Below are 14,102 nucleotides of genomic sequence, written 5' to 3'. Positions count from 1 at the left end.
TATATTAGGGGGCGATTTTAAATTTGGATACCAATATAAGAAGCTAGCATCATCGTCTTTCTTATGTAACAATGGTTCTGAAGCTGCTGGTTCAAACACCTTAGTAGTTGACAGTTTGGATGGTTAAGCTTATCAAAGAGCAAGCTTTCATCATTATAATAATTTAATGGGGGAAATCTGGATTTTTTGGCTCTCTCCTCATGGCTTTCATCTTTTAAAGATTTACTGATCAGGAACTATAAAGTTCCTAATACATTTTATCTCTGAAATTCTAGGGTGTACCTCTGAAGATACCGGATTATTTTTAGTCTCCTTTTGTTTAAAATATCGACATAATTCTTTCTGCAGGCCTTCATTTCTTTTATAACCCTCCAAAGAATGTGTGTTTTGTTTCAATTCATTCTCAGATTGTACCCTTAAATAATCACTCTTAAAATAGTGACTATCAGAGATCAAGGGAACTCCCTTTCCTTCTCTTTCCAACAAACACTGCAAAACAAAATATGTTATTATTATGAGCAGCACCATCATGTGGAACAGAAACCAGGTCCTTACTAGTTAGACATGCTTTCTGCTCGCTGTAAAGATTTCCAACATTGCAAATCTGAACAAGCAATAAAACTGTCACTTCTTTTAGTAACTCCATTTTTATCACTAATATCAGATAAAGCAGAAACTGAAACCTGATCCTTACCAGCCAAAACGCTTTCTGGCTGCTGTATTTTTTTATGTGTCTTTCAAAACATATATGAATAAAAAGTATCATAATTATCATAGTGTTCGGGAGTTTTCAGTTCATTGACAGTATCAGATAAAATATTGTCTTCATTACTCTCTTGTTCAGAGGATAAGCAGAGTACAGAGCCCCAACAGTTGTGTTACCTGTAATTGAGTGCTGAGATATACTAAGGTTAATGAAGTCTGGAGGTACTTCTAAGGTAGCCTGGAATAAAGCTTCACTAACTTCTGATGGTCGAGAAAACCATTCAGCGTCTTCAGACTTGTCAGGAATTCCTCTGAAAATATACAATTATATATAAATAACCCCTGAAAAACATTTAACTTTTAAGTGTTAACATAAAATGCAAAACTAGTATTTCACTAAAATCAAATCTATTTGAAATTTTGTTTTAAAAGAAATTCTAATTTCAAATATCTTTAAAAGAAAGTGGTTAAGACTGATCAAAGCAAAATTTTTGTAACCAGATAAACCAGCTCAATCACCAGCATCTGAAGACACTGATAAGTGTCTTACACTTCTCCTAAAAAACAGACAAAATCTGATTTTCATATACCCATAAAAGTCTTTAAATGATTAATTCAAAATAGTCTGTCAAGCCTTACTATTGTAACTGTTTGGTTTATTACCTACTATGATTTATTATTCATTTAACTCACATTAATCACTCACTGGTCATTTATTATGCTTATAAAAACCACTCAAGAAGTGGTAACTCCCAAAAGTACAACAGCATTTGCATTATATACATAGTAACTTAATTACTGGCAGAGAAGCTAATTGTGCAGTGATTATAATATAATAAAAAGCATAAAGGCAGGGGTGTTTTTTATTTTATAAACATCTATAGTTTCTAATTTAGGGTAGATTATTGCTTCAGTTCTAAAAGAAAACTTACATTCTTGGATAATTTCAAATATGTTTTGAAAAATTTTAATTTTCTCTGATGATTATTCTAAAAGACATCAACTTGGAATTTCTGTTATAAACATCTCAATACTTCATATTTACATATATTACAGAGAGCTCTAGACTTGACTCAATAATAGCTGACCAAAATGAGAGTGCAGAACAAGTAATATAAAAATAAGCAGTGTGTTTCTTTGTTTTGCAGGAGAGTGAGAAGGAAGAAAGGGATGACTGCAGCACATGGAGAGGTTTATAGTAAAACCTTGGGCTGGGGACAGAGCTCAGTGGCACATTGCCAGCATATCAAGTGTGAGATCCTGAGTTCAATTCCAGGTACCCAAAAAAAAGAAAAAAAAAAGGAAAATTTTGTGTGCCTCATTGTTAAATATGCCTGAAATGCTAAAATATATTGAACATCATTTTTAAATAAACTATGGTCACCTAACACAGCTCCAAATATACATTACTGTACCAAATTAGTAAGCATCATTTAGGGCTTTGTTACTTTTAGAGGCTGTGCTAAGGATATCGAACCCCTATTCCAAAGCCCCACCTTCACATCAAGAAACAACAACATATAACAATAAAGAATAGAAAGGCTAGAAGCAAATAAATCATCCTACCTCAGAGGTGCAAAATCAAGTTCACTTTGGTGAAATAAGGAATCAGGCCCAAACTCTTGGTCTTGTGCCAAACATGTCAGCAAAGGCAAATCAGGAGAAGCAAAGCTATCCTGTATGACTGTAATGTTTCAAATACAAAAATGCTGAGCAATCTAAAAATGGATTGTTTCTTACTCATGTCAATACTTCATATAAATATGCTATCATCTGGAGTTTCTATAATCACTAGAATAATAACGTAACAATATCAGCTAGCCTGACAAGATCTAGATACTTAACGAGCAATATTTCATTTCATTTAATCAAAGACAACCTTGAAGGACTGATACTACTACATCTACCTTATAGATGAAGAAATATGATTACGAAAGGCATTAAGTAACGTGTCTACATCCAAACAGCTTAAATGCCAGATTTTTTTAAAAAGCATTCTAACTTTTTAGCAACTGCTAAACTATTTAAATCTTTCTTAACTGTTATAAATGTTTCTCAATCTTAAACAATATAAATACCAGCATACTTAATATCAAAGTGCGATCCACGGGTTCCTAGGCCCTAGGATATTCTTAGCGGGCACCTGCAGTAAAAACTGTATTCAAAATAATATTAAAATTTCGTTTACTTTATTTGCTCTCAGTCTCTTAAAAGGGAACAATGGCACTCAGGAACAGAGGCTACATCAAGTTTGATACATCAACAGACTGAAGACAGAAGCAGGTGAGAATTCTGTTATGTTCTAAGTCACATATTAGAATTATTATTAAGTAAAACAAGGGCACTTCTAAACATTTTTCTTTTAGAAAACTTATTCTTCTAGAAACTACTGTACTTCAGGCTAATAGGAAAAGGACTGGTTTTTGTTTTTAAATGAATTAATCTTTTAATTTCTTGGTTTTAAGTTCTAATATGGAAAATACCAGTAAACCCGCATAAATATAAATAGAAACTCTATGGAATTGTAACTTTATGTTATCAATAATGTGAAAAGGATTCCTGTTACCTAAAAAGTTTAAAAACTACTGCTTTAAAGAAAAAAAATTCTTGTGATTTCTGGCAGCTTATAATGTCCATAAATATACACAAATTAGAGCCTGAGAGTACCGCTCAGTGGTAGTGCACTCATTCTTATTCTTTACACCGCCTGTACAACTACAAAACAAAAAATTAAATATTAATGAAAATAAACTTTACTTCAAAACCAGCTACATTCTACTTAAAATTAGTTTAATTTAATGAGTGATAAGTTGCTTTTTCAATATGAATGTAATAATGCCTGTTATAGTACACTTTCTTGCTTTTGAAATGCCTACAGTAGTGTGTACAAAGTGAATCACCAATCTCCTTGAAATTACTGTAAACCAAAGGTTTACACAGTCCTTCACTTTGTGCACTGTCCCACTCCCACTGCTGTCAAATCTTGTGTACTTTCCCCATCATAATTCCTCACACTCTTGTTTTAATCTTTAGCCTGCCTGCTTCCCTTTAAAACTGTCAACTCTATGACTGCTTTATCCACAGCCATATTTTCAGTGCCAAACAGAATATCTGCTACACTTAGTAGGAACTCAAACAGAATCATCTACTAATCACTTGAGAATAATTTCTTAAGTTTAATTGACTGATTTTGCAAATTAGATGAGAACCGAATCAAATTTCCCCATAAAGTCAGCAGTGAACCTAACCACTGTATTGGTTCTTTTCCAATGCAGTTTGTAACTAAAATTGTGGAAAGACCTAAGTTCGTGAACCAAGCAAGGTACCACTATACATAGAGACAATCTATCTCAAAAAAATAACATAAAATTTTAAAATTGAGCTAGCACTAACCAGGCTTATTATCTTAAATAATTATTTAAGCATAACTAAGAAATATCAGGTAATAAGTAAGCTATAAATTGCCTTTCAAAATCTCCTTGTTATAAAATATTTAAGAATATTTCAGAGTAGAGCTAGAGTGTTAAGGTGAATGGAAAAAATACATTTGCTAATGGTACAGGCCAAAATTATACTTAATAATTCTAAAATGCACAGCATAAGCATGTTTCTGAGTGTTGGGAAGTTGTAAATATCTTATTGACAATGTCTTCTTCTTTCAGCTTTCAACTACTACTTGTCACTTCACGTTACAATAGGTGCTGACAGTCTGGACATCTCATTTATCTAACCATTCTGGCACCAGTCATCATCAATGACGTTTGCCACTGCTGAGAGCCTAAATACTACAATGACTTTATTTATGGACAATTGAATTTCCTTACCCATCAGATCCAGACATCTAGTAATTTTAAGCATTCTATTTTATCTGTTTTAGAAGTTACATAGTATTATCTCTTAGCTAGTGTTAAAATCTTTCTATTACAATTTACTCTTACATCCTTCAAGACATAAACTCATTTTGCAGTATGTTTTTATACATCCTCTTTTAGAAAATCTTTAGATATATAGCATATATATATACACACTCCTATACCCTCTTAGCATAACAATCTTTCAAAGTTTCCTCTTTCATCTATTATCATAGCCATCTCTTCCCATAAAAGTAATCTAATTTCATTAGTATTTTTCTTCCTATGTGGGCCTAAATTTGACTTTACTGAGTCACATCAAAAATACTTTGATTTGGAATTAGGATATGTTTGAAAAGAACTGGTGAATTAAATTCTGTTATGGCTTGTGTCTAGATGGTCCCCTCAAAGCTGCATGTGGTCACAGGTAGGGTGTTTTGGAGGTGACTGAATCTAGAGTGTGTAATTCTGAAATTAAGTGTGTGATTTTGGGATCAAGGGTGTGTAATTACTAAATTAGTCCACTGACTGGTTTGGTGTAGTTGGCATTCCCTGGGCGTGAGTGCTACTCACCCTAAGGGCATGTAGCCTGGATAAAATATAAGGGACAGAAAGAGGACTGCTATTTACTGCTTGCTGATTCCCTAATTTGCTATCTCTCAGGTTTGTTTTGCCCTGAACTGTTTCTCCTCTGCGATGCTCATCTGCCATGCTACCCTGTTTGGGACCCCACCAATTATGAAAAGATATCTCTATGAACTGTGAGCTAAATAAATTTTTCCTCCTTTAACTTTGGGTGTTGGGTATTTTGTCTCAGCAACAACAAAAAAAAATTAACTAAGACAAGTCCTATTCATGCTTCTCTTCAATTTCTTTAAAACCATTTTTATGGCTCAATATCTTGATAACATGAAAAATATTTAGTTTAACTTTTATAAAGACCTAACAAATCATTCTGGAAACAAAGGAAACCAATCAGAACTACTTCAAATAAACCACTTAACCTCTCTATCTCAATTTTTTAGTCTCAAATATGAGAATATCAGTTTTAATGAATTCTAAGAATAAAACGAAGTAAGGACATCTGTTTTTTGCTTTTTAGGGAATATGGAGTCTCTACTGCTGAACAAACAAGTAGAAGAATATATGGTTTACCCCAAAACAACTCTATCAATTCAGGACTAATGGGGTATTATTCTCTAAAGAGGAAGTTATCATCTTTCTGCTTTTCGTGAGTAGTGGGGGTGTGAAAAAATGAGGGATAACTACATACTTAATATAACTAGACCACATGGCCAGAGCAGAAAACTAGAAATAGGCCTATTTTCTTTAGTAGGGCTCTACAAAGTGCAACTCAAAAAGAATTTCGTTAACGGGGATTTAGCTCAATGGCGTAAGTGTCTTCCTGGCAAGCACACAGTCGTGAGTTTGATCCCCAGTTTAAAAAAAAAAAAAAAAAAAAGAATTTAGTTAAGTGCAGGATTTAGCAGTCCCCCAAATTTTTTAACAACATTGTTTAACAACAATATGAGGTACTACTTCTCATTTAAAATGCAAAGATATTACCTAGCAATGGAGAACATAAAAGATTTCTGCTTCGTTCCTTTACTTCATCTTCTGATTGGATCAGTAAATCTTCTTCCAGAGAGGAAAAGTCTGTCACTTCATTTCCTTTCAGGTCCACATTAATCTCCATCTGAGAAGCATTCGTGGTTTGGTAAGAGTCTCTTTGTTGAGGATGGCATTGCCAAGATTCTGTTTTCTGAAACAATAATTTTAATGGAAAACTATTTTATTTAAAGGAAATTTTTAAAGTCATTAAATGAAATGATATACATATAAACGTTTACATTAAAAAGTCCACTCATATGGCATACATTGTTCTGTTTAATGACATTTTTATCAAAGTGTCAAAAGAGTAAAGCTCTAAATTCTCACAGTATGAACATTTCAGACCTCTTTCTGTTGTATCCATTTCTTAAAGTGCTGACAAAGCACTGATATTTCTGCTAGATTTTAAATTAGTTCTCATTATTAAATCAATAAATTTGTTTCTACCCAATAAAAAAATTTTAGTTTGATTATAATAAAACTGAAAAACAAATTGCCAAACTTGTGACCAATTTACTGAATTTTATTACCTATCACATTTTCTAGAACACTTCTGGCTCTTCTCAGTATACAACACTATCATATCAGCCATGAAAAGGGATACACTTGCTCTTTCAAATATTTACTCCTATATCAGTGCATATTTTAGAGTAATACTTCTCAAACTGTGGTAAAGGACCATTTTTTCTTACTTTCAATTCATTACAAACTAAAACTTTATTAGAGTACTTATATAAATTAGCAATAACTAATTTTAAAAATAGTAAAAACAAGTAATAAAATAAAATAAAAAAGGTATTATAACTCCAAAATACCTACATGTTTGTTTTCAAGTTCTAAAAAAATATTACCCTGTCAAACTCAGAGAAAATTTCTAAATACTTCCTCTCAATTTCTGTATTTATCTCTTGACAGACCAGTAACAAACAATTCATGAACTGACACCATCCCCAGACACACTGAGTAATAATGATGAATTATGGCTAAATTAAATACTAAAAGTAACTCATTTTAAAAGGTACTTCCCTTTCAAAAATGATATTAGCTAATAATTAAGCATTTTTCCTATTCTGCAATAAAAATACTCCTTGTCATTTTTAAAATAATTTAACTAAAAACTAGTAACTTAAATCAAATTACACTATTTTATCTTTTTCCTCTACACAAAAGAATACCAGTAAATTTCCTTCTATTAAAACACTTTCATATGTACTATTTGGTAGTAGGAGGTCAGACCTTTTCCCCCCAGTACTGAAGAGTGAACCTAAGCCTTCACACTAAGCTACAACCTGAGTTCTTTATTTTTGAGACAGTATTCCTAAGTACTTTGACCAATAAATAAATAAATAAATAAATAAATAAATAAATAAAACCTTATTTGCAGAACTTTCCAAATATGGGAAAAGAACTCAACATAGTGGTAAGTAAGGGAGATGGAATCCCCAAGTAGCCACATCCAGAGAACTTTTCCATCACACACCATAGTCAAAATCTGAGATCTAACACTAAGATATTAAAAGCTAAGACATTAAACTAACACTAAGACATTTAAAGCTAAGACATTAACACTAAGACATTAAAATTTAAAAGCTCTTTGGAGATAAGCAACAAATCACTTATAAAGGTAAAACTATTACAATTATAATAGATTTTGCAACACAAATGTTAAAGGTCAAAAGAGCTTAGCATAAAGTGCATCAAAGTCTAAAAGAAAAGACTGACACATCCTACAAAATTATCATTTAAAACTGATTAGAGAAATAAGGTCTTCTTATCACAAAAAGCACATTAAGAAATTCATGATCAACGACCAGCACTCCAAAAAATTTTCAAGATTATTCTAGAAAGAGATAATGAAGCCAACAATATTAAAAAGTCTAATAGCACAAACACACCAGGAAAGGTGAACACGTAAACAGAACAGAAAAAAATCAGCAACTGGAAAATAATGCAATGACAGGAATAACTCAACTCTTTTCAGTATTAATTCTCAATGTGAATGGTCTTAACTCCCCAATCAAAAGCCACAGATTGGTCAACTGGATCAGAAAACAAAACCTAACATCATGCCTTATATAAAAAACATTTAATACAAAACAAAAAAGTTCAGCCTAAAACTCAAAGAACAGAACAATTTTCCATGCAACAGGACCCTGAAAACAAGCAGAAATAGATTCACAGACTGTGGGGAAAGAGACCCAGGCTTCACAAAGAGGTGGTCCCCACCTCAAAACTAGCACCATGTGCAGGCTGCTGCCAGAGTGGGGACAGCCATACCCAAGCCTCTCTGCATGAGTCAGCAACACTGGAGGACTGTTGGCGGAAATGACCAGGCCTCACAAGAAGGTGGTCCCTGCCTGGAAACCATATCATTTTCATTGTTTTCTTGGGTGCGTTTTATTCTCTTTTGTTTTGTTTGATTATATTAAATCTGAGGGCATAAGCAGCTATTTAAATGATAGCAAGACATTATGACGGCCATTTTGAATTTACTATTAGCTTATTCAGGAGTCCTTTATTGCATTCATTGTTTGTTTTTATTGTTTCTGCTCTATTTTGTTCTATTCAATTTTCACTATGTCCAACATATTTTGAAGACAACAAGAGGCATTATGGTTAACTATTGCTGACTTTGTAAGGTTTTGAAGTCCTGTATCACTTATACTAGTTTATTTGGATTGGTTTTATATTATTTTATTTTCTTCTGTTTTACCTTCTTTAAAGTGAAATTTTTTTAAAAAGCAGAAATAATTTGCATTTTCAGACATAGTGGACTTCAACTCAAAAATGATCAGAAAAGGCAAAAAAAAAAAGTCACTATATATTGGTTAAGGAAACAATTCAACAGAAAGAGATAACAAGCATAATAAGCATATAAACAATGAACAGCAGCACATTCAACTTCATAAAATATTGCTGGACATAAAAGATCAGATAAACATCAATATAATTACAGTGCGCATCTTCATGCCCGATTGTCACAAATAGACCAGCTAAACAAATAAACAAACAAAAAAAGGTCCAAAGTCAAATTCACCTTCAAACAAATAGACTTAATAGATTACTACAGTATTCCTCCCAACAACAGAATATACAATCTTCTCAGCAGCTCAAGGAACTGTCTCCAAAACAGACCACACACTAGCCAACGACACATGCATAAGTAAATGCAAAAGAATCAATAATTCCATGTGTGTTATCAGATCATAACACAGTAAAACTAGAAATCAATAGCAAAAGAAACTACAAAAACTATGCAAACACATGGAAATTAAGCAATATGCTCTTGAATAATAAGAGGGTACAGAACAAATCAAGAAAGAAACTGGATAGCTCCTAGATTCAAACAATAATGCCAGTGCCATGTGTGAGCTGAAGCCCACCACAATGATCCCCAACTAGATGTGCAGCCATGACACTTTGCTTGGAACCCCACCCAGTGTCCCCAAACAGTGCAGGACCTCTAGCTCAGCACTGGGGTCCTACCCAGCAACTTCCAGATAGCCTGGAGCTGCCAAGTGTGAGCTGCAGGGGGCCACAGCAATCCCTACCTAGCTGTGCATCCACAGGACTCTGCTTGGAACCTGGTAGGCCCCCACTCAGCATCCCCAAACAGTGCAGGACCTCTAGGTCATCGCTTGGCTCCTGGCTAGACCCTGCCAGCGACCTCCAAGTAGCCAGAAACTGCCGCCCATGAGGTGAAGCCAGCCACAGTGACCTCTACCTAGCTGTGCAGCCACAGGACTCTGCTTGAAACTTGGGAGGCCCCCACCCAGCTTCCCCAAATAGTGCAGGATCTCTAAGCCATCACTCAGGTAGGTCCTGGCTGGACTCTGCCCAGCAAACTCAAGGTAGCCAAGCAGCCACTTATTAGCTGAAGCCCACCACACCTAACTGTGCAGGAATTGCTCTTTGCTCAGAACATGATAGAGCCACATCCAGAGTCCCCCAAGAAACCAGGTAGCTTTGGTGTACCACATGGTATAAGCTGGAAGCCTGCCCGGGATACTCCAGATACCATTCAGCCTTACTACACCACTCAGAACCAATTAGGGCCCTGCCCAGTGACCTCAAGCAGCTGTGGAGCTTCTATGAACCACATAGAGAGTGCTAAAGACCCACCTTGTGCACACCTCCCATGTGGGGAGCCTTTAAGTGCCACTAGGGACCCAGGAAATACAGAAAAATGACAAAATGAAAGAGCAAAACACAATCTCAAACATCTAGGCCATCCTGCACATTCCTTGAAGACATAGGCATAGAAGAATGTGTAAGCCATACACCTGAAATTTCTGAAATGATAGCAACTGAAGTAAAGAAACAACTCCATGAAGCTGTAAAGAAACTCAGATCAGAGATAATCTCCCACATAAAAGAATAAATGATAAACACAATAAACAAAATGCTGAACATATCTAAAAGAAGACATAGTTAAAAAAAAAATCAAGGAGCACTGCAAAAAGATGGAAATCTTACGTGAACAACATAAGGAAGCAATGGAATGCCTGAAACAGATTCAAGGATATATCCAGGAAATAAAAAATTCCATCGTTGGAGGCTTCCAGTAAAGATGGCAGACAGTTAAGAGCAGATTAGAAGCTTCCTGAGACAGACAACTCAGATGCCAAAATAATACAGCGTGGGGAGTCCCAGACAGAGGGAGATGGATCCTCTAGACCCAGGAAGAAACTAAAGCAAAAAGAATCAGTCAAACATGCAGTCTCGGAGCTACTATTGAGGCAGCTAAGATTCTGTGGTCTCGCACACTCAAATTCCCACCGCTTCAACTCACTGGAACCACAGTCACACTGAAGTGCAGTCACACTGAAGTCAGAGATCGGTGAGCCCAACGGAGAATAGAGACGGCAAGGGACCTGCTTCGACCTGTGGTGAATGCTGGGAATAAAATCCTTCCAAGGGAAAGGGGCACCAACGGGACAACATTTTGGAATCGGGCAGGACTGGCAAGAACAAGGAACAGCAGTGACTTTAGTCAGTTGTTCCCTTCCCAGACAAGATTGGTAGAGTATGTTTGGCCTGGGTCACGCTCCCAGCTGAAACCCAATAAGCTGTCCCAAACCAACTCCCTAAAGCACAGAGCACACTAACACAGTGAAGGCCTCAGCAGTTTAACTGACCAAGAGGGGAGGAACCAGCATACGCCGCCCCTGTTTGCACTTTAATAACACACTGAAGTGGGCAGGATCACCTAGCCAGCGCGCTTCAGAAGAAGCGTAACCAACAAGGAAAGGATCTGGGACCTCCTCTATATGCCTGTACGGAAGAAATAAAAAATATGGGAAGAGGAAGCAACAAGAAAAAGTCCACAGCCCCCAACCCTGAGAACATTGATCCAGGACAGGTAAATACAAAAGAGATTGAGGACAACAAACATGCAATTATCAAACACGGCATCAGTGCACATAAAGAGATATCTTTGAGACCTCATGGACAAGTTCAAAAGTGAAATATTTAACCAAGTAAAGCAAGATATAAGTAGATTAATAAGAGGAACGCTAAGCACCTCTCAAGAAGACACAGACAGAAGAATGGAGGAGAACAAAAAAAAGGAGAGAAACGTTTGATGAAGAATATAAAGAAAACACCAGGTGTGGTGGCTCACGCCTATTATCTCAGCACCCGGAAGGCTGAGGCAAGAGGATCCTTGTGAGTTTGAGACCAGCCTCCACTACAAAGTGAGCTCAAGGCCAGCCTGAACTGCACAGCGAGACCCTGTCGGGGTCGCTCCCGGCCGGCAGGAAAGACACACGACAAAGTCTGGCGGTGTGCAACCTTGCCTTTATTTGTCTCCGCGTGGGCCCCGCGAGGCCTCCTCTCTGCCACCAGCCCTTTCTCGCCGGTGGACTTTCTCTATCTCTCTCTGTGCTTCTCGTCTCGTGGCGGGAGAGGCATTCACTTTTATAGGGTGACAGTGGCCAATCAGTTCAAAGCGCGCGATGCGGGCTGATTGGCTAACATCAGTTGTTGCTAGGCAGACTATCTTACAGAGCGGGTTGTTTAAGTCGCCAGCGCAATCAGGGGGCAGGAAGCAGGTGCCAACTTGACTCACTCGATGGGAGGGGCAATCTAGCTCAGGCTCCGCTCCCACCCACAGGCCCTACGTCCGCCAAGTAAGGCGACCGGTGTCGGCCGCGGCTCCCAACAAGACCCTGTCTCAAAAAGACAAAATAATAATAATAATAATATAAAGAAAACATAGAATATAGGAAGCAGGTTCAAAGAGATTACCAGGAAATAAAAAATTTCATTGAAAGCTTACAAAACAGCTTGAAAGAAACTAAGGATAGATTATCCAAATTGGAACACAGGTTTGCAATGTGGGATCATGAAAGGAAAAATTTCTTAAAAATAACAAGGAAACAGGCAGTAACAATACAAAGGTTAGAAGACGACAAGAGGATCTATAATTTAAGAATAAAGAATGTGAAGGAAGAAGCAGGGGTACAAACAAAGGAACTACAAAGGCTATTCACAGAAATAATTAAGGAAAACTTCCCAAGCACGGGAAAAGGAAATGATATTCAGATGTATGAGACATACAGAACTCCAGACACTTACAACCAAAACAAAACTATACCCAGACATATAACAATCAAGATCCCAGAAATTCAATATAAGAACAGAATATTAAAAGCTGTCAGAGAAAAGAAACAGATTACCTATAAAGGAAAACCTCTCAAAATTATGGGAGACTTCTTGACACAGACCATCAAATCAAGAACAGCTTGGAGTGAAGCATTCCAAGCCCTGAAAAGAAAATAACCTCCAGCCCTGAAAAACTGTCTCTAGAAATTAGTGGAGAAACAGGATGCTTCCAAGAGAAAGAGGAACTGGGGGAAATTGTGACCACCAATACAACGCTACAGAAAATACTGAAGGACATTCTAGAGAGAGAGAAAAGTACCAGGACTCCAGGAACAGTGGCCGAGAGGCCTCAATGAATGGAACAGAAAGCAAAATGAAGACAAACAGACAACTAATGATAGAAAAAGAGCACAACAGAAATGAGGCAGAGAAGGTTGGCTATAATCTGTAATATAGATGGCCTTGACACACCAAATTAAAAAAAGAGAATCACAGACAGAGTAGATCAGGAGGTAGGGTCTACTGAGATGCTTTTTATAGGAAATACAATTAACCTGAAAAAGGATATATGGACTGAAACTCAAATATGAGAAAATAATGCTCTCTGTGACAGAGAACCAGAGAGTAAATAGGGGCAACTAGACCAGTATTTGTGGATAGGTTGGAAAAACAGGCTTTAATAGGTAAAGGAATACAACTAGAGATCAAGTCCAGGAGGCAAAAGGTTCAGAACCACTTAGGCAAATAGCAGGTTGCCCCACAGCAATCTAAATACTGAGGGTGTTAATGAGACCCAAAAATGCACAGTGCACCCTAGGGATATGAAAGGGGAGGAATAGTCTTAAAAAAAGACAGCAGAAGATATTGTTAATAGTGTATCAGGATTTAAAACCTGATACTCGCACCACGCTGCTTAGATTTTTATTCTTTTTTTTATAGATTTTATTCTGTCCCAGTTTGTTTACTTGCACTAGATCTGAGGGCACAAATAGCTATCCCAAAAATAACAGGATATAGTACAGTAATTATCTTTAATTCCCTATTAACTTAATCTGGAGCCCTGTATAACTTATACTGTTTTACTACGACTGATCTTAGTTAACTCTGGTTTGATTGCTGTTTGGTATTGACAGATTTTATTCAAATCTGTTATGATTGATAGTATCAAGTCTGAGAGTATAGGCAACTACACTGAAGATGACAAGATTCCCTATGATATCCATTCTGGTTTGATTACTGTTTTCAAAGTTTTACACTACCTACAAAGTTGTGTTTCTATTAATACTGTTATGAATTGATACATTCAATTATGTTATGTCTAATAATATA

The 14,102-nt window shown here is 36.3% G+C and overlaps 1 protein-coding gene across 10 annotated transcripts in view; it reads right to left on the bottom strand.

Moving 5' to 3' along the window:
• The window catches only part of Alms1 (ALMS1 centrosome and basal body associated protein), a 229,662-nt gene that overhangs the window by 181,506 nt on the left and 34,054 nt on the right, over positions 1 to 14,102 (bottom strand). For all 10 annotated transcript variants that reach the window (XR_010040669.1, XR_010040668.1, XR_010040667.1 and 7 more), the window contains exons 2-4: positions 6,123 to 6,318; positions 2,272 to 2,389; positions 883 to 1,016 (exon numbers count right to left, since the gene is read on the bottom strand). Coding sequence is in view for 1 of the 10 variants with exons in the window: in XM_013151576.3 (XP_013007030.2) it covers positions 883 to 1,016; positions 2,272 to 2,389; positions 6,123 to 6,318 (448 nt within the window). In the remaining 9 variants the exon portion in view is untranslated. The remainder of the gene's footprint in view (positions 1 to 882; positions 1,017 to 2,271; positions 2,390 to 6,122; positions 6,319 to 14,102) is intronic.

This window comes from Cavia porcellus, unplaced genomic scaffold (assembly GCF_034190915.1).
Source record: "Cavia porcellus strain 051 isolate PalLab524CR breed Dunkin Hartley unplaced genomic scaffold, mCavPor4.1 scaffold_18, whole genome shotgun sequence".
Lineage (NCBI taxonomy): Eukaryota > Metazoa > Chordata > Mammalia > Rodentia > Caviidae > Cavia > Cavia porcellus.
Note: the sequence above shows the minus strand (reverse complement) of the source record. Positions and strands in the feature narration are given on the sequence as shown.